At 38.3% G+C, this 20,163-nt stretch overlaps 2 protein-coding genes, 1 long non-coding RNA gene and 2 pseudogenes across 4 annotated transcripts; 3 read left to right on the top strand and 2 right to left on the bottom strand.

Annotated features, from left to right (window-relative positions):
- Positions 1-370: 370 nt before the first annotated feature.
- LOC105037439 (L-ornithine N5-acetyltransferase NATA1-like) lies at positions 371-4,686 on the top strand (annotated as a pseudogene).
- On the top strand, positions 3,263-4,227 carry LOC140853094 (protein NLP3-like; annotated as a pseudogene).
- Positions 4,687-8,092: 3,406 nt separating the features above from the next.
- LOC140853213 (uncharacterized) lies at positions 8,093-9,625 on the top strand. The gene is made up of 2 exons (XR_012136189.1): positions 8,093-8,270; positions 9,044-9,625. It is a non-coding gene; the product is annotated as an uncharacterized lncRNA (long non-coding RNA).
- LOC140853209 (rust resistance kinase Lr10-like) lies at positions 8,796-15,571 on the bottom strand. 2 transcript variants are annotated; one of them, XM_073247336.1, is made up of 4 exons: positions 14,617-15,571; positions 12,985-13,017; positions 10,642-10,674; positions 8,796-10,093 (listed from the first exon to the last, which is right to left on the bottom strand). In XM_073247336.1, the coding sequence occupies exons 1-4, from the start codon at positions 15,335-15,337 to the stop codon at positions 9,021-9,023; spliced, it is 1,860 nt and encodes a 619-aa protein (XP_073103437.1). In that variant the 5' UTR covers positions 15,338-15,571; the 3' UTR covers positions 8,796-9,020. The 2 variants fall into 2 exon arrangements, with proteins under 2 accessions (XP_073103437.1, XP_073103438.1); XM_073247337.1 differs by lacking the exon at positions 12,985-13,017.
- A 1,497-nt stretch (positions 15,572-17,068) lies between these two features.
- LOC114913843 (LEAF RUST 10 DISEASE-RESISTANCE LOCUS RECEPTOR-LIKE PROTEIN KINASE-like 2.1) lies at positions 17,069-19,577 on the bottom strand. Its single transcript, XM_073248128.1, has 3 exons — positions 18,801-19,577; positions 18,535-18,710; positions 17,069-18,461 (listed from the first exon to the last, which is right to left on the bottom strand). The coding sequence occupies exons 1-3, from the start codon at positions 19,547-19,549 to the stop codon at positions 17,332-17,334; spliced, it is 2,055 nt and encodes a 684-aa protein (XP_073104229.1). The 5' UTR covers positions 19,550-19,577; the 3' UTR covers positions 17,069-17,331.
- Between the last annotated feature and the right edge of the window lie 586 nt (positions 19,578-20,163).

Raw genomic sequence — 20,163 nt, forward strand, 5'->3', positions numbered from 1 at the left:
TTAAGTATGTGTAAATATTTATTATAAAATAGATTATAATAAAATTATCTATTTTTTATGTAATTTATATTTATATAATTTTTTTACATATAAATATTATCGTATCAATTAATTCTTCTCACAAGTTGGTCGAATTGATTTTACTTGAAATTTATCAAACTTGAGTGACTACAATGCAAAATTTGATAGACATGAGGCCAATTCCCCTCCATTAAACTCAATATAGTATCTGTTGCTTAATACACACCTTCGGCCCTTTTACCAAAAAAAGGAAAAAAAACTCAGTATAGCCTATGAAATTAGTTAGCTTTGATAGTTTTTGATGTGCCCAACAATATCCAAGAATATTAGTTAGAATGTTATTAATGGAGGGCCTTAACTGTACTTAGTTGTTCATGAACCCTAGCACCCACAACCCCTGAGCAACCCACATCCCAAACCCCTTTCCTCAAAACCCTCGCGACTTCACCATGTTCTTCTCCTCCGCCGCCACCGCTGCCGCACCGGTTCAACCAGCCGCTGTGTGGGCTCGGATCCGTCTCGCCGACAGCCGGGACATCCCCCACATCCACCGTCTTATCCACCAGATGGTGGAGTTTGAGAAGCTGACCCACCTCTTCTCCGCCATCAAGCCCTCCCTCTCCTCCACCCTCTTCCCCTCTCCCCAACCTCCAGCCTTCCTGTCCTTCACCGTGCTCATCCTCGAGCGCTCCCCGAATCTCTTCTCCAAAGGCGATGAAGAGCACAAGGACGCGGCGAACCCCTCTCTCTTCTGCCCGATTGTTTGGCGGGTGGAGCTGAAGTGCTGGAGGACCCGAAGGCGGTGGAGTTCGCGTCGCCGCGCGGCGGAGGGGCGGTGGTGGTAGGGTTCGTGCTGTGCTTCCCGAACTACTCAACCTTCCTGGCGAAGCTGGGGCTGTACGTGGATGATATATTTGTGAGGGCGGCGTGGCGGTGAAGGGGGCTTGGTCGAGGGATGGGGAGGGTGGACTGGTGCGTGCTCGATTGGAACGTGAATGCGATTAGCTTCCATGAGGAGAGGGGGGTGGAGGTGCTGCCACAGTGGCGGATCTGCCGGCTTACTGGAGAGGCCCTTCAGCGTTATGGGGCGGAGGGTGGTGGCCGGAGTTAGAGCGAGTTAAGTTCCTAATTTTCTATCTTCTTTCCGCTACTTCCTTCGGAATATTGATTTTTTTTTTTTTTTTTTTTGTTTTAAGAAAAGGAGCAGAGCAGTGATGGATTTGCCTTTCCTTTCTATTTTTGTTTTCTAGGGTTCCTTCCCTCCCTTTTCCCATCTTCTGATAATTAGAAAATGCCTTTTTGTTCCTGTAAGCTAGGACTGGGTGGGTGTGTCCGTCATTTCCTTGGGATGTGCTTTCATAGACATTCCTGTTCTATGGGTGCTTTCATGCACATCCCAAGTCCCGTGATTTCATGTATGCATTTGTTTTTGTTGCTTCAAGAAAATTTGCTGGATTACATTTTGTTTCCTGCAAGTAGTTGAGCGACTAAGAGGATCTCATAGTGTGGATGCGTACTGCTGCTCTGCCTACCTTCAGGACACTGTATGGTATAATTGAAGTGGATATAGATGGTGATGAGATCATAATAGTACATCTTGTCAACAAGTACAATACTTACAGCTTTGAGGGGAAGAAAGAAAAATATTGTTCTTACTACATCCAATTGGCTGGGAGGCAAAAATGGTTTCCTTGGGATGGCCTATATTGCCACTGGCACCTCCTTCATTCTGATCTCAGTCTTGTTTGCTTTGATTCATGTGAAATACCCAAAGTAAATTTCTACACTGGCATGATAGCATTCCTTTTAACATAATGACGTGTCTTGAAAGATTGCGTACTTTCAAAATGTTGATAACAACTGCATATCAGGATGATCTCTTCATTCCTATCCATTGTTTTTTCTTGTAATTTCTGTATCTCTGTTGTAATATGTTATGTTTGAAGCATTCGGTTTATCATGTCAATAACAAGTTGGTTTTGCAGCAGTGACTTTCTAACTAATGCAATTATGCTGTATAGCAATACGTTAAGTCATAGTCTCCCCTTAAGGTTTAAGTATATGTTATCCTTTCTTATGATTTCTGTTTGCAAGCCCCGTGGTGATCCAACTTATTTGTCTTGGAACAAGAAAAGCAACGCCAGCTAATGTGAGATTTCTGGACCGATAATTTCAACCCTCATTCATATTTTTCTTCAATGACAAGTTTTATGATTGAATTCTAGGTTCCAGAACAGGTTAATTTCTTTGGCTACTCAGGTCTCAAACAATTCGATTTACTGTGCCACTGGGGTGGCTCACTGTCAGAATCCATTCAGTTTCATGTGGCTGATTGTTGGCTGGTGATCATCCAGATTAGCTACATATGGGGTCATTGATGCTTAGCATCCCAATTACAGACACTATCCCAATCAAAGTTATTGAGGAGAGTTTGCTAAAAGCTTTTCTCGACAAAGCTTGTATTTTTAAATAGGACAGACAGATATCAAGTGTAGAAGCTTTTGTTTTCTTGTTCTTTGATGTGCATGTTGGGGGGTGGATAGTGGATGATGAGCGACACCAAATTATCAAGAGAAGAATGCTGTCTCTGTTATAACTGAAATTAGCTTATGGTAATTTCTGTAATTACATTAATTAAAAATGATTACATATTTAAAATTACTTAGGTGCTCAGAAAAGTAGTGTTTTAAATTTGACTATGTAATTTATAATTTAACAAAGTTCTATTTTTAAGTTAGCAAGAAAATGGAGGAAGTACCTTTTTTTTTTAATGTTGAGGATAGTTATGAACTGTTGGTACCAATCAAAATGTTATCTGGGTATCTCTATGATGAGGCATAAACATTCTTGACTTAAAAAGAAAGACGAGCCATGTTGTGGCCTCATTGTTGGCCCGTTCACTGAAGTGGACGATTTTTTGAAGGATGTCTAATTATGTTGTTTCCTTTTCCTTTGGACTCTCCTTTCAGTAACATAATTGCAGTAAATCTAAAAAGTTATGATTTTCTTGACCATCCGAATGTTTAGGTGAGTCATAAATTTTTGCAACAGCAGCTTAAATTATTTCATTTGATTTCTTCTCAAGTACATGTTATTCTCTCTTTCCTGAACTAGATATGCAATGAGGGACGCCAAGCTGCTTTGGCTGAAATATTGAAAATCCTCACCATGGTCTGTGAAGCAAGTAAGTTGCCTTTGGCTCGGACATGGGTTCTTTGCAGACATCGTAGGATTCTTGCACATGGTGGTGGTTTGGAAAAGAATTGCTCCAGCTTTGATGGTACTTGCATGGGACAAGTCTGCATGTCAACAACTGATGTGGCATTTCATGTCATTGATGCTCACATGTGGGGATTCAGGGAGACGTGTGGAACATCATCTTCAAAAGGGACAAGGTGTCGCAGGTAGGGCATTCACATCATGGAGGCCATGTTTCTTTAAAGATATTACTCAGTTCTCCAAAATTGAGTATCCTCTGGTCCATTATGCTCAAATGTTTGGATTGGTCTGTTGTTTTGCTCTATGCTTACAGACTACTCAGACTGGACATGATGATTATGTATTCGAGTTCTTCCTGTCTCTTGACTGCAAGAATGTTGGTGAACAACTGGCATTGTCGTAGTCAATGACAACCATGATGGAAAAATGTTTTTGTATCCTAAAAGTTATCACTGATGTAGAACTACAAGAAGGATCATCTCTTGAAGTTATTGACATGCTTGAAATTGAGAGTCAAAAATCGATCGGAACCTAAACCAATCTGTATTTGAAGCCGTGAGAATGGTCTTCATACTTTCTTTGAATGTAATCCTGTTGAGGGCCTTAATGAGATGCAGAAAGAGAAGAATGCAATTCCTGAGTTGTCAGAACAACATTTCCTGACAGATGCTAATGATGAAAGGAATACAAAGATTGTTGTTGATTCAAGTGGTACTGGAACTCCTTGTTCTTCCTTGGTCAATAAAAATGATAGGCCACTTGAAAGGAGACAAGGTAAAGCTGAGAAAACAATTAGTCTAGAGGTTCTCCAACAGTATTTTGCTGGGAGCCTGAAAGATCCTGCAAAAGCCTTGGAGGGAAGCTTAAGCGTGCAACTGATGCCTCCAGTCTTTTTTATAAGCTCTTACTTAGCAGTATTTATGGATTTTAAATAATGTCATTAATGCAATGTGCCTTTACGAAATAATCATCATTATTTTTTTCCTCCTCTGTTGTCTCAGTGCAATTCATGATGTACAATTGGCCTCTGCTTGTTTATCTTCTTACTCATATAACGGGAAGTCCTGGGATGTTGACTCAACCACTAGATTCAACTGTTTTCAAATTTTTAATTTTCTTAACATACAATAGTGAGTCTTTATAGAACCTCAATGCTCATCAACCATTTATGTAGGGTCACAAACATTGCATGTGCATAATGCTAGTTTTCTGAAAATTCTACCTTTGTTTGTTGCACTTGCAATCTCAAAACAGATAATCATGTATTTTTCATTTTACATATGTGGAGCATCATGTATCTGAAACTAGTTATTTTATGGTTTCACAGTTTGCATTACAACCATGAAACATATCTATAGGCACCATGGAATCTCCAGATGGCCATCTCGCAAGGTCAATAAGGTCAATCGCTCTCTTTCCAAATGGATCTTCTCTTCTATATGCTGCAGGTAACTTATGGATCTCTCTACATATCCTGTATCTTTGCTCCAATTTATTTGCTTCGCAAGTTGGCTGCTTTAGTATTTCTCTTCTATAAGTTGTAAGAGCAATATCCATACTTGGAGGTCCTTCTGCATCCTACTCCTGCATAGTCAGACAGCTCTTCATTTCAGTCTAATTGGATACAGGAGCAATTTGAGGAGATGCTCAACAAATGGATGGAGGAGCGCATGTTGATAGGGACAGTCAAGATAAAGACATGAGTTGTAGCTTAGACGATGGTTCAGATTTCTCACTTGTTTGAAGCTTAGACACATTCAAGGGGCATGGAGATGCCATCTTTAGGCCAATTTTCACCTTCTCCTCATGATGATAATGATCCTCTAGTTGCTGATTGACTAGACATTTAATATTTTAGATTTAACATTTATATATATAATGCACTTTTATAAGTATGCGAAGAATTTTTATTTATGGTATTTGATATATTTTAATGTAATTGATGGTAAACTTTAGATCTTAAATATGTGTAATTGGTTGAATAATAATGCGTGAATCTTAATATTTTGTTTTATTAAATTTGATATTCATTTAAGATTTATAAATTTTTGACAGATTTTTGATAGATTTCTTATCAGTAAATTTTGCGACGAATTATTTGTTAGTGTATGGAAAGAAATTTAAATACAATAGTGATAGATTTTTGATAGATATTCTGTCAAAATTTTTCTTATGGAAAATCTATTAGTATGAGTATCAAGTTGTAAATTTTTTTTTTGATGGATAGTTTGTCAAAATTTTTTTTGATGAATTATCTATCAAGAAATTTTATTACAATTATATTTTTTTGACAAAAAAAACATGGATTGGAGAATGTGGAAAGTATATTTCTAATAGATTATTTGTCATAAATCTATCAAAAAAATTTCTGATAGATACGATCTGTCATAAAAAAATTACTGATATGATTTTTCTGACAGATGAGAATCCATCAAAAAATCTGTCAGAAATATATTTTTTGATAAATTTTATGAATTTTTCTGGTGGAGTTGTTCATCCATGAAGCCTTTATTTCTAATAGTGTTTCCCTCCCTCCCTCCCCTCTTTCTCGTTTCTTCTCTCCCTATCTTCTCTACCTCCCTCTTCCTCTTTTTCCAACGTTGGTCGGCCAATTCGGTTGGATGCTGACTTATTCCCTCATCCTCTATTTCTCTATCTTCCCTGTCCCATTTCAGTGGTGAGCTTGGGCATTTTCGGTTAGTAGTCGAGCTTCTTTCCCCCATCCTCTCTTTCTATCTCTTCATTGGTTTTTCTTGACGATTGGTGAGGCCATTTCCGACTGGGAGCTGATTTTTTCTTATCTCTCTCCCTATCCCTCGCTCTTTTTCCCTCTCTCTTTGCTGTTGGAAACCCACACCGCCCCACCCCTCGGTCGAGCCCCTTATCCTCTCTTTCCTATTGGACTTTTCATGGGTTATCACTGGCCTTTCTCGATGGTGAGTCAATCGTTGGAATTTGCACTTGATTTCTCACCTGCGGTATGGTTGGTCGGGCCCCCCCATTCCTCTCCGTTCTCTCTTCTCTGCTTCTTTCCTTCGGCTCTAAGGATCTCTATCTTCCTTGATTGGGAACTTAATCCTCCCCCCTCTCTCTCTCCTTCATCTTCTTTCCTTCCTCTAAGGTAGTCCATTTCTTTTGTCTCCAAGCGCTGGGATCAGGATGTTCGCCAGCCTTTCTCGATAGTGGGCCTGCCACTGGAAGCCCCTCTTCCTTCCCTCTCTCTCAACTTCTCATTCTTCTGGATGTCGAATGCTGGATGCCTTCTCCGTACTTCTCTCTTTTTTTTCAATGCTAATGGTGTTGTGGCCGGCACCCACTCTTCTCCGATTGCTAGATTCGTGCTTTTTTTTGGGTGCCGTGCCTAAATGAGTCATGAAAATTCTTCTCGTTTCTCTCTCCTCTTTTCTCTCTCTTGCGTTGGTTAAACCTCTTCGGCAGTTAACCATCTCCTCCATTCAAAAGTTTCTTTATCTTCTCTTTCGGAGTTTTGGTGTTATCAGCAATCCTCTCCTTTCTAGGTTGGCAGGTAGATCCAGCCATTAAACAGTTGCCAGACTTCTTTTTCTAGGCTGCAGACTGGGTTTAGATCTTCCTCTCTTCTCTTGAGACAAGTTGAATCGATGATTTTCTTCTAATGGTTGGCAATACTCCACCCCTGTCGGTAGTATGAAGGTCTCTTATTTTTAAAATTCAAATTTTAGAATTTAAAAATTAGTATTTTTATTTATATAGGAGAATTTGAATTTTAAATATTGATTGGATGCCAGGGGGAATTTGGAATTTAAATTTCAGTAGTGATGGGGGGCTCCTCTTTTCTTAAGGATCCTTTTGTACTTTATTTTTTCTTACTAAATTTGGATTGGTTTTTTTTTTTTAATAAATTTGGATTGATTTTCCTTCTCTTTTCATCAAAATAAACATGACATCATATAAAAAAATAAAAAAAGGGGAGCATGCCATCCCAGACCATGTTAAGGCAAGAGTTGCTTGGACAAGCAAAAGCGAAAGCTACACAGATACAAATTTCCTAAAAATTTAACCTAAAGATAAAGAGGGCAAACGGACAAAAGCCTAAACGAAACAAATATGTAGTAAACTGCCATCCATTTATATAGAACTTCAATCTTTTTTTTTTTTTTTTCTGATGAAATATAGAACTTCAATCTTGATGATATACAATAATACAAAGTGACATCCAGTTCGACCTCCTAGTTGGTGTACTGCAAATGGCTCATGGGACAGCTTTTGGGACCGGACCTGGATGCTGATCTGGATGAGGGGAAGGAGTGGGACCTGTTTGTCTTAAAATAGCAGCTCCCTTGTCGAAGACATCTGTCTTCTCCGAAAGAAAATCAGAAGAAATTATTAGTGTGTAGTGCTGAAAGGTATCAACAGGGGGTTCCCTAAGACTACAGGCTGATGCATTAAAGATTGTGGCGCTCCTGTATCTTATCTACTCTAATTTTTCTTTTTACATCCTCAGGCAAAAAATTTCAATAACATGTTCCTGCCTAGGAAACCAACAAAGTAATGCCAGCAGGAAAATAAAACTCAATAAATTAGCATGCAAGTTATAGTGTGATTCGCAGGACTTTGGATTGCCAGGAAGATGACTGGATAATGTGCAATCAAATCTAGAAACATCTTTATTTTTCTAGTTCGCTACTTTGCTTCTTTTTTTTGTTCCTTTTTCTTTTTCCTTTTTTTTTTTTTGGAAGAGAATGAAATTGAAAAGGAAACAATGTTTGCAAGAAAATGTACATTAGTAAAAAATTTTGAAATAATTAAAATATCTCATGACAAGAAAGGCTACAGCATGTGCTAATCTCTTTCCTTCATTTGAATTAGGAATTAAATCATCCGAATCTGGGATCTAAAGGGCGAGATTAGGATGCAACGATGGAAGAATCCATGACCTCGATCGGAATTGATGTGCATAGAAGCAGATGGGGTGGTTTCAACTTGGGCGACATGGAGGCTAGCTCATACCAGGCCTCAACGCCAGAGGCACCTTGGTGCTTGGAAAAATGGTCAATAATCTACTGAATTTACATGGCTGGTTGAATTCTTTTTTTTTTTTTTTTTTTTTGATGAGCATAAAAAATAATCTATACTTCATAATACTAAGCAACTGATGTTTTAAAAAGACTATAGAGGCAGAGAAATTTAGATATAATACTTTTAAGATTATTTAGATCAAAATATTTTGCAGAAAGTTTTTATTACTTCCTTGCTTCCCAAAAACATGCTTTACAGAAAGCAATGAAAATATTCTGGCAAAAAAATATTCAAATTTTCTAGTGAATTTTATTTTATGTGAATCTATTTAACATGATTTTTATGGCACAATCATGTTTGAATTTGGTCCAAATCTTGTTGAGTCATCAGAATGCTTATGAACTCATTTTCTTACAAAGGGGTTTCGGACTTTGAGTCTGACCAAGTTGGCAAATATATTGCTGGCATTAGTTATAATTTTGGTGCATCTGTCACTAAATTTGAAACTTTTTATTACTCTCCATCATTTTAAGGTTTTCTACTAGCTACTGTTCATCTCGAGGGACAATCAATCTTTTTATTGAATTATTTCTAGGCATTATTTACAAAAATCACTTACAGAAAGTCATGATAGTTAAGTAGAAGACAGATGAAGTCTTGATACGGCGTAGGAGTAAGATATGAAAAGTACAAATATAATATTTTACAATATTGATAGGGTGGAATATTTATAGTATTCTGTGGTATGTCAACTGAGTCTGCTCTTGAAATCTGCATTTTGTTTACACACCATTCTTTTGGCCAGTGGAGGAGACGAAAGGCGTGGGAGGTATCTCCAAGCTCTCCAAATTTTCCATCAGCATGTGAATCACTTTTGTCATGGAGGGCCGATCCATTGGATTCCACTGTATGCACCACAATGCTATTATAGCAAGCTTTTTGGCGATATCTTCTTCAACTCCATTCCTCTGCATCACCAATCCTAGATCATGACCTTGTACTATCTGGCCATATATCCACTCTGGAAAATATATCTCGCTTGTTTTCTCGATTTCAGGATCAACATTCTTTCTCCCACCCACCATTTCCAGCACCAACATTCCAAAACTATAGACATCTGATTTATAAGACACTGTTCCAAAATTTCTACAATAGATCTCGGGTGCAATGTAGCCCATTGTTCCCCTCGCAGCAGTCATCGTGATAATACTCTGGTCTCTTGAGCATAACTTTGCAAGGCCAAAATCTGAAATCTTTGGATTAAAGTTATGGTCCAATAAAATATTGTGAGGTTTGATGTCAAAATGTAGGATGCGCTGACTGCATCCCTGATGCAAATACTCGATACCCTGAGCAATCCCAATAGCGATCTCTTGCAGCTTTTGCATGTCCAATGGTTGATGATCTGTTTTGTTTCTTTTATCAAAAATATACTTCTCTAGTGACTCATTTGGCATAAATTCATAAATAAGTGCACGCCATGTTCCTTCTGAACAAAATCCCAAAAGACGAACCACATTTGCATGGTGGATTCTTCCAACTGTGGCTACTTCATTGATGAAGTCTTCTCCCTCCCCTTTGGATTTTATCAGCGTCTTAACTGCCACTGGAATCCCATTTGGTAGCTCTCCTTTATACACGGTTCCAAATCCACCTTGGCCTAATTTATGCTTAAAATGCTTTGTCATCTTTTTAACATCAGCAAAAGAGTATCGCGTGGGTTTTGTGGCCCTGTAGGTTGCAAGAAACATTTCTACCTTTAAACGTACTTCTTTTTCCTTGTCAGATTTTCTAAAGATGTAGACTAGACTGAATGCCACCGACACAAGTACGACAAATGCACCAAGAGATAAGCCTGAAGCAAAACAATGCAGTAGTTAGCACAATTTGTCCTGCCACACTCAGTTGCAAGAGGAAAAAATGGTAAAATGATTGTTATATATCATCGAGAAGGCCTCTCATCCTCATATGCGACCAAGTCCGGCTGTAGTTTTTACCAATGCCATGCAGTTCCTCCTAAGAGTCACTCCATCTCGAATACTTAAAAAAGTCACATGGAAATATTATTGGTGAGGTCTAATGAATAAACTGTTTATACCATGCCCTTCTTTTTACTTTATTTTTTTATTTTTTATAAAAAGGGAGGGAGTTATCCCCCTTCCACCCAATTTTATGAAGGAATAAATTTATGATATTGGAAAGAAGAGAAGAGGAGGTAGGAAGGATAAAAGAGAGAGAACAAATTAGGTTGGGGGTCCAAGAGAGAATGCTCTACTGAGAATTTCCTGAGAAAGCCACATCTTGACTATTTTGTTGGTCATCTATCATTAAATGTTATGTTAGATGACTGGTTCAGTGGAGTGCTTTCCTACGAAAATCTGTTAAGAGTTTACAGGGACTCACCTATGATGAGGTTGACGTTTGAAGGATCTGCACCTGCAGAAAATTAAGATCAACAGATAACATGAATTAGTTGGATGTAAAACAATAGATATGTTTAAATTAGTTAAAACAAGATAGATTATCTCATTAGCATTGGTTGACCTAGTTATGAGATGCATATATATATATAGGGAAATTATGTGAGCACTATAGAGAATTAGCACGCAATAAAGCACAAGTTGGATAAAAGGTCATTCAAGAGTATAACTAAGCCAGCTGATTAAATGAATCCACATGGATATAAATTCCGATAATATAACTTTTGAGAACTGGGAGGGAGTGAAATTCTCCCCCCCAAATTTTATTAAAAAAGCAATTACCGAGTGTGCCTTGCGGGAACGTAAGAAGTTCCCACAGGAAACAAAGTGTCAAATAAAATAGAAAAGAGGATTATCACAGAAAGGATCAAGGGATGAAAGAACCAATTAAACAGAAATACTAGCCATCAGTTGGAATATAACTAATACCTGCATTTTATGGTTTTACCTATATTTCAAAGAATTCTTCCAAATAAGCAAAAGCCAAAATTGTGATGTCTTAGCAGTCAAAATATGATGTGTCTATGAAACTAAAAACTATGATCTAAATCAAAAACAGAAAAGCATCAATTCCATGATAGAACCCAAACTCTGTAGCAGGGCATTTGTGAAGCTCCCACTTGTGTCCACAAGTCTCGGCAATGTTGTAGCCCATCTTGCGCATCTCATGCATCATATTTCATTTTGAAGAGAATACAAACGTGAAGAAGGGTCATTCAAGAGTACAACTAATTTAGCTGATTGGATTTACCCATATGGGCGGTTGGAATATGGTTGAAAGAAGAGATGTGAGGTTTATATGCCTATTAAATGTCCCGTGTCCATTTTTAGCCGTATTTTATGGAATTTGTGTCCATTAAACAAGTCTTGTTGATTAATAAAACATGCAAAAGTCAAAATGTGATTCACGAGAGTTCTTCTTTTCTTTTTCTTTGACGAGAGTTCTTCTTTTCTTTTTCTTTGATTTTTTACTTTTGATTTGAACCCCTAAACCTTAACCAAGAGCAAGTTCTTAAGAGAGTGGTGCCGACTAGCTGAGACAAGGTGGGTTGAGTTGTGAAATATTGATGGCCTACTTAGTGTAGTTTTTAGGAGTTGCTAGCATAGACCATGCAATGAAGAGTAGTAAAAATCATCGCATATTCCAGTGTTGTTAAGAGTTATGCCAATGAAGTCATGTTAGTTTTAGGACTGGTTGAGTCCATTGATAATTATACCAGCATCTAAATAGCAAAGCATGTAAAGACTCAACCCAAGAGATTAGCATATAAAAGGTTTGGCTCGCCATTTGTGGCTAATGCCACCCGAGTGTGAATAGTAACGACGGGTTGCACGCATGATGCATGTCCTCATATTTACCGTGCATGTGTGGTAGCATTCATCACCTCAATAAATAAGCTTAATGTTGATAACATGCTCTTCTTTTTGCTTTTTTTATTATTTTTTTTATTTTTATGATGGTGAGAGAGAGTTATCTCATTCTCACTGAGGATGAAAATGGTATGGATATTATCTGTCCGAATCTGTTTCCATATCCGAATCAATCCGAATATGGACAAAAATTTGAGAATTCGACTAATATCCGCATCCGTATCTATATCCGTCAAAGAAAAATTGATATTAATATCGGTGGACAACTATCTAATTTGTATCCGAATATCCGAATCTACATGTAACCCTATATAATTTAATATAATATTTATTAAGTTTTTTAAAAAAATATACAACCATATAAATATATTATTAACTTGATTTATCATCTAATTAGTCATATCTTTGACTTTGTAGTTATAAAATTTAATTATTTAAGTTATATCTGTCATTATATCCATACTTACAAATTTCGAATTATATCCCTATTCGTTTAAAACAAATATGGATATGAATTTTTGCATACAAATAATATTTGTATTCATCAGACAAAACAAATATGGATATGGATATGCTAATATTCGATCTGTATCTGATCTGATTTTAGCCCTAATTTCCATCCAATTTTATGAAGAAATAAATATAGGATGTAGTAAAGAAGACAGAAGTGGTAAGAAGGACAATAGGGAGAATACTAATTAGATTACATACCAGTAAGATTGAATAAATCATTAAACTATATTCCATAGCAGAGACAATGCTCTACTTAGAATTCCCCAGTCAAGCTGAATCCTTGACTGGTTTATCTGTCACGTATCATTAAATTCTATCTTACATGACTAGTTCAGTTGAGTGCTTTTTTATACAAATTTGCAAACAGTTTATAGGGACTCACCTGCAGTGTGATTTTTGTTTGAAGAATCTAAACCTGCACAAAAGATTGACAGATAAGATGAATTTGTTTGGATGTTAAATTATAGAGATGTTTAAATTAGTTAAAACAATATAGAAGAAAAGAATGATCTGATTAACATTGAATGCAATATGAGAAGCATATAAATATAGGAAAATTATATGAAGTTCTTCAGAGCTTTCGCACACAATCAGCACAAGTCGGATAAAAGGTCATCCAAGAGTATAGCTTGCACAAACCCCTAATGATGTAGGTTCCAATTCGTTGGAATATAAGAAATACCTACTACTAAGTGCCATGAGGATTATTTATGACTTTGCCTGGATTTGAAAGAATACTTTCAAATAAGCAAATGCCAAGATATGATTTTCTAAGTAGCCGAAACATAATTTATGGATGAAATGAAATAACTTGAAGACAAATAAGCATAAATTCCACTACATAACCCAAACTCCATAGTAGAGTATTAGTGGAAGCTCTCGCATTTCCACAATTATCGGCAATGTTGTATCCTATCACGTGCACATGTATCACATTTTGTTTGAAATTAACATGAAATGGAAAGTTTTGAAGTTATTTAGGCAAGGAATACAAGTGGTGAAGAAGGGTCATTTATGGGTATTACTAAATGTGACAGAAAGAAGAGATGCGGTCTTTTTGTGCCTATTAAATGTCATCGGACTTGTTACCAAAAAAAAAATATATATATCATGGGACTATTTTTAGCCGTATTTTAAGGAATTCATTTTAAATAAGCAAAAATATTGTTTTAAAATACGATTTGTGAGATTTTTTCTTTTATTTTCTTTTTTTGGTAAATTTTTTTGTATTTTTTTTTTAATTTTTATTTTTTAACAAATAAGTAATTTAATTCTTCATGACCCTTGTTCCCGCTAATGCTAAAATCACATCTCCTGAGGACTAGCACTTAGAGGAGTCATGCCAAAATGGTTGAGACAAAGCTAATTGACTTGTTAAATAATTAATGCACACATTTTGTTGATCATGCTCAATTTTTGCATGATGGGTGGTGGATTTATAGCATACTTAATTTCGATTTTGGACTTGTTGTCAGCATGGACTATGCAATATTAAAGACTACTGAAAATCATTGCATATTCCAACCATGTTAAAAGTAATACGGATAGAAACTATTTTAGTTTGAGAATTGGTTGAGTCGTATTAGTAATACAAAGTGCCGTCCCCTGGTCCGAGCCCAGTCTGACCTGCCCGATAAGCAGGCCTAGATCTAAGTTTATATAGTTTATTCTTGGATGAGCGAGATCATGTAATTTTCTATATCCAAATACTTTTAGGATCTTAGTTTCTGTCAAATCGGAAGAATTCTTCCTCCCCTTTTAACTCATTCCTGTGGTAAGTGAATGTCTAACATATCCACGAGTAATTAGACCGGCATCCAAATAGCCGAGCGTAAACAGAGACCAAAGGGACTAGCAATTGGAAAAAATATGGCTCGCCACCGGTGGCGAGTGCCACCTGAGTGTGAATGGTGATGGCCTGGTGCGAGTATGATGGACACCCTGGCATCGCCACAGCTCACCACCGTGAGCTAGCAAATAACCATCCACAGAAGGAAGGAATATGGAAGCTCACCAGGCTGTTCGGAAAAGCTGCAGGAAGCTTGGTTTATTGTCCAGTCAAATTTGCAACGTCCTCCCGCACCTTCGCAGTCGCTGCATGTGTCGCCGATCTCGGGAAGGTCCCACTGAAGCATCACCTCTCCCCTTTGCACACTTGTTCCCCATCCTGGAATCACAAGATTATTTGAAACCACCACACAATCCGAAGGTAGCAGGACCACAGGCATGTCGACTTCAGCCAGATAAACAAAATGGTCGGCACTGCTCAAGCATGAGACCGGTCCCACGTCATACGCCTCTCTTAAGGTCCGGCTCCCGTAATTCCATGCTTTTGAACAGTTCACCAAACTGGCCGATGCCACAAGAGGTTTGTAAACTGTCGTGGTGAGGCTGGCGGAGCTGAAGTTTTGTAGCTGGCAGCCAGACCACGGGTCTTCAAGCCTGATCGTTATGAAGGATTCTATGTAGTCGATGTCAATCACCTTATGGGAGCCCCAGTCGGGTAGGGAGAGGAGGGTTTCGTTTCCCCAGCACGAGAGAACGAGGCCCGGGGCACCACAGTGTGATGGACTGGATTCTACTCGGAAAGGGTATCTGACATCTAGGCCTCCTTTTCCACAGTTGGAAGGAGGGCAAGCTGTGAAAAAATCTTCTTCTTTATGGCCCAGTGTCATCTTGCTTCTGACTTGGAAGAGTAGAAGAAAGATCGCACTGAGGAGCCCGGACACCGCCATGAACGAGCATAAGCGAGAACTTTCAGCTCCAGAAGATATCTGATCAGTTTTCCCTTACGGCTTTATGGGGACTGAAATTATTATGCCATCATTGACCACAGCCAGATTTGACTAGTAAGTGATTGACCTGGTCATCGATCCACTGAAATGCGCGTAACCAGTGAGTCTTATCGCAAGTAGATGGTGAACGCTGTTCTCAGGAGGACCGTTCCTATGGAATCTTCCCTCTCCGAGTCAATGATGAGCATTTGAAGAAGTAATGGAAGTTTTTTTTTTTTTTTTTTTTTAAAAGCAACTGAAAACAAATTTATCTTTACAATATTGGAAGTATTTCCAGTATATATCAACATATATATATACGCGCTGCTTACACCAGCGTCATCCAAACCAAGTACTCACAGGAGCCCTCTACATGATAAAGTGATTATATATAAACTTCAGCGGCTAAAAATATAATAGAGAGGCAAAAAGAAAAAGAAAGAAAGAAAGAAGGGAGGGGGACAGAAACGGGACTCGTGCAGCTTGTAAATTGAGATTTTACTGTTAACTTTATGTTTTTTCAATAATGAGCTGTATTACAGATGTATGCTTACACTTAAACATATTCTCTCGGTATCGATGCTAATGGCATCTTTTTTTGAATAGAAACGATGCTCATATCACCAAACTACAAAAGGTAGATATCCATAGAAAAGTTTGAAGCCCAAACTATTTGGTTGTCCAAACTATGCCCGAAATTTTCTACTTGAAGCAATAAAGAGTGATGCAATAAATTTATCAAAGAAGGAATATGATCGAATTTTGCTTGTATGAATTGACGAACGTTCCATCTACAAATCCACATCAGTGTGTCTTTTTTGTGCTATCTGATTTTTTTTTGAGGAAATTTGTCGTTGCATCTGATTATTGAATATAGAAATGCTCTCTTATTGTTTTATACATGGAAATTTGTGCTATCTGATTCTTGAATATAGAAACGCTCTCTTATTGTTTTATACATGGAAATTTGTGCTATCTGATTATTGAGTACAGAAATTTGGCCCACCCTCCCTGCAGCTAAATGCATCTTTCTTATTGTTTTGCTTCTCTTTCCCATTCATCAATGTGACCGCAAGCTGAAATTTTCTGTTGTTGGGCTCTATTGAGAGCTCTGTTATAGAGCATTTTGTATTCCTTAATTGAATAAAATGGGGGTATAGCTTCCTGCTACCTCTTGTTCGCATCATTTAAAAAAAAAAAAAAAGGAAATGCTCTGACTCCATTCTCACATCAAGGTAATGGAAGACATTCACTATAGTTCTTTATTTGTTTGGGACCTTATTTTTATCTTTTCTAAACTCTCTTATAATACAAAACAAAAAAACAAGATGATTGGCTTCCCAGTAAGTAGGCTATACCTTGTAATAAAAAAAAAAATGCTAAACATGTCTAAAGTATCCTTTATAATTGTCCTTATCATCCAACATCTTCTCGTCCCTATTAAGCAATTCATCGAACATGTAGCCTGCAGGCTTCTTCTCAGAGAATGCTGGTTGCCATTGGAATGGAAGAAAAGAAATTTGGCAACGTGCTTGACTGAAAAGTTTTGCATCATATTGAAGTATATCACTCTATAAATGGTCCAAAGATGAGATTCTGGTGCACAACTTGCCCCTCTGTTTTTGTCACATCAAAAAAATTTGCACCTCCGTTATAGGAAGAAAATACTTATGGCAGAAAATGACTACATGCTCCAGTAAAAGCTAAAAGATAATCATCTTTCAAATTGGTTGTACAATCCATGGTTGACCTACCAAGAAATTTTCCATAGATAGAGTCATAAAGATACGCAACTAATTACATGATATAATATGATGGCTACATATTAATTCAAGAAAATATAATATCAATGCTAGGACTCAAAACAAAGCAGGTTGCATTGTGAAACTGGTCTTGCAAGGCCTTCGAGAGTTGGGAGTCATCACATTCTAGCAAGATCCACTCTAGTGGTCTATTCAGGGAAGTTCATCATGCTCGCAGATGATCGATAATTCTGTGAGAGAAGAGTCCATGCAAGACTGTCTTATAGAGATTGGCTGCGACGAAGAAAAACAAGGTCTGGGTGGAATCTGCAGGCTATTGACATCACCTTCCAGCATCTCTATAACTTTGCTCATCGAGGGACGACTAGATGACTTCATCTGAATGCACCATAAACCCACCATACATAGCTTTCTCTCCTCATCACCAATTTCTATACTGTTATTGATTTCGAGTTCTTTCCCCGGTGCAAGCTGATCATAGATCCATGAAGGATAGTAAACCTGACTTGAATTCTCCACCCTTCGATCCACATTCCTCCTTCCCCCTGCCATCTCCAAGAGTAACATTCCAAAACTATAAACATCCGACTTATCAGATATTACCCCAAAATTCCTAGATATCAATTCAGGAGCTATATATCCTATCGTCCCTCTGGCAGCACTCATGGACACCAGGCCATATTCCTTCGGGTATAACTTTGCAAGTCCAAAATCCGAAATCTTTGGGGTGAAATTCTTGTCAAGAAGGATGTTCTGAGGCTTGATGTCGAAGTGTAGAATTTGCATATCACATCCACGATGGAGATAATCGATACCTCGAGCCACTCCTAGTGCCATATCATTGAGTTTATCCCAAGTGAAATTAAAAGGACGATGTCTCGTTCCGCTTGGCGAGAAGATATACTTATCAAGTGACCCATTGGGCATGTACTCATATACGAGAGCCCTCTTGGATCCCTCTGAACTGAAGCCAACAAGTTGCACTACATTTACGTGGTGAATCCTGCCAATTGTGGAGACCTCGTTGATGAATTCTTCTCCATTGTACTTGGAATTGCCCAACATCTTGATGGCGACCAGATGGTCACCGAGGAGTTTCCCTTTGAAGACGGACCCAAAACCCCCTTGTCCTATTTTTTCTTTGAAGTGGTTTGTGATGGCAACGATGTCAGTGTATGAATACCTCGTTGGTAAAAGTGGTTGCTGGCTCCGCAGAAACTTCTCCACGCTGTCGATGGATGTTCGTGTGCTCCAAAATTTGTGGGCAAGGAAAAGGTAAACCGCTAAAGGTGCAAATACAAGTCTGCCTGACATTGCAAGTGCTGCAAAACCGAACGTGTTTAGTCGGTACTGCATAACCAAGAAAAATGGTTAGTGAGCGATGGATGGTCTTACCTATCAAGTGCTCCACAATTAATATTAAAGTGCGAAAGACATCTTGAATAAGGGGAGGATAACTTCGAGCATATCTATCCCTGATGCACCTTACGAAGTAAAAGTTCAAGTCATAGGCAGCAAGAATCTTAGAGGGAACTGATACATCGGCGGTCTCTATACGACGGAACAACCTCCTGTATGACATGCGAAGATGTAGAAAACAAATTAGGAACATTCACCTCTAAGCTTGGGAAAGAGATCGAGAGTTTGAGGCTGCAGATCACCGTAATTCGTCCAGACACGGCTGAAATGAGAATCTTTGGAGGTCGTCGTCCCATGAAAGAACAAAGCCTTTCTGAAGGAGTTTGAAAACGTCAGTCGTTGAATCCATTTCAGGAGAACCAGCCGTGGGAATCGCAGCCAGAAACCTGCAGGAAGGCTCAAGAAACTGCAACGAATTCGCGTCTTCTCCAACAACGACATAAGCAAATGTGTTGTTGTTGTGGCTCAGGCAAGGGATGAACTGATACGTGTCGTTCTTAATCTGCCTCGTGCAATTCATGAAAATAGACCAAGTATACCATTGTAACTGGTACGGAAATGATAACCAAAAGTCATCGTAAGAATTTTCAGAATCATCCCACTCAAATGGCGAAGATCGAGTGGGAAGACCACAACGGCCACTTGCCAAGCCAGAATCAACAACATTGATTTCTTGTTGGTCATATGAAATTTCAGTGACATAGTATCTTGTTTCCTTGAGAAAATGGAAGGCTAAGCCATTCCCAGCATAATAGAACTTGTCTGATTGGATATCCAAGATAGTTTTGTTACCTTCGCAAATGAGTTGGTACTGTGATGAAAGACCACAACCTGCTGGATCATCTTTCAAACGAAAAGGGTAGCTGATATTTTGCAGTCCGCAGGAGGAAGAACAGTCTTTTCTCTCTGCGAGGCCCATAGCTAGTCTAATACTGAAGAAGAGGAGAAACGAAAGCACAGAACAGATGGATGAAACTTGGTGTGTGCACATAATGGGATGGAGAGCAAGCTTCTTCCCCGCGGCCGAAATGGTTGGAAATGAGGCGAGCACAAGCATGTCTAAACAAGAAGAAGAATAAAGATCTGCACCAGTCAAACTGACATCATTGGAAAAATTCCCAGCTCCCAGTTGATGGGAACGTAGGGATCAACTGGAACCAGAAATTTGGTAGCAACGTCCGACCGCAGATGTCGAGAGAAAGCCTACAGTACAAGGGTTTATATATATATATATATATATATATATAATTAAATAATAAAAGGTAGTGCCAGTGCGCAATGTCTTTCCCAGCATGGATCTTCAATGGTGTGCACGCGGCACTGTAGGATACAATGTGCTTGTGGATGCCGTCCATCATAAGATGGACCGTTATGTATGAGCGCAAATCATGCGATGCATATATATTACATGTGTTGTTTGGCGGCCGCCTATTCTACGATGGACAGCATTTATGGATGCACTCACATCCGTTTTCATGCCTTTCCACACTCTGAAATATCTGCTCTTCGGTTTCGAATTGGAGCACCAGCATTAACACCTACAGAAAAGTCATATTAAATGAAGTCCAAATACTAAAAAATCACTCTAGAAAAGCCGCTAGGGTC

The sequence above is a fragment of the Elaeis guineensis genome, chromosome 13, assembly GCF_000442705.2.
Source record: "Elaeis guineensis isolate ETL-2024a chromosome 13, EG11, whole genome shotgun sequence".
Taxonomy (NCBI): domain Eukaryota; kingdom Viridiplantae; phylum Streptophyta; class Magnoliopsida; order Arecales; family Arecaceae; genus Elaeis; species Elaeis guineensis.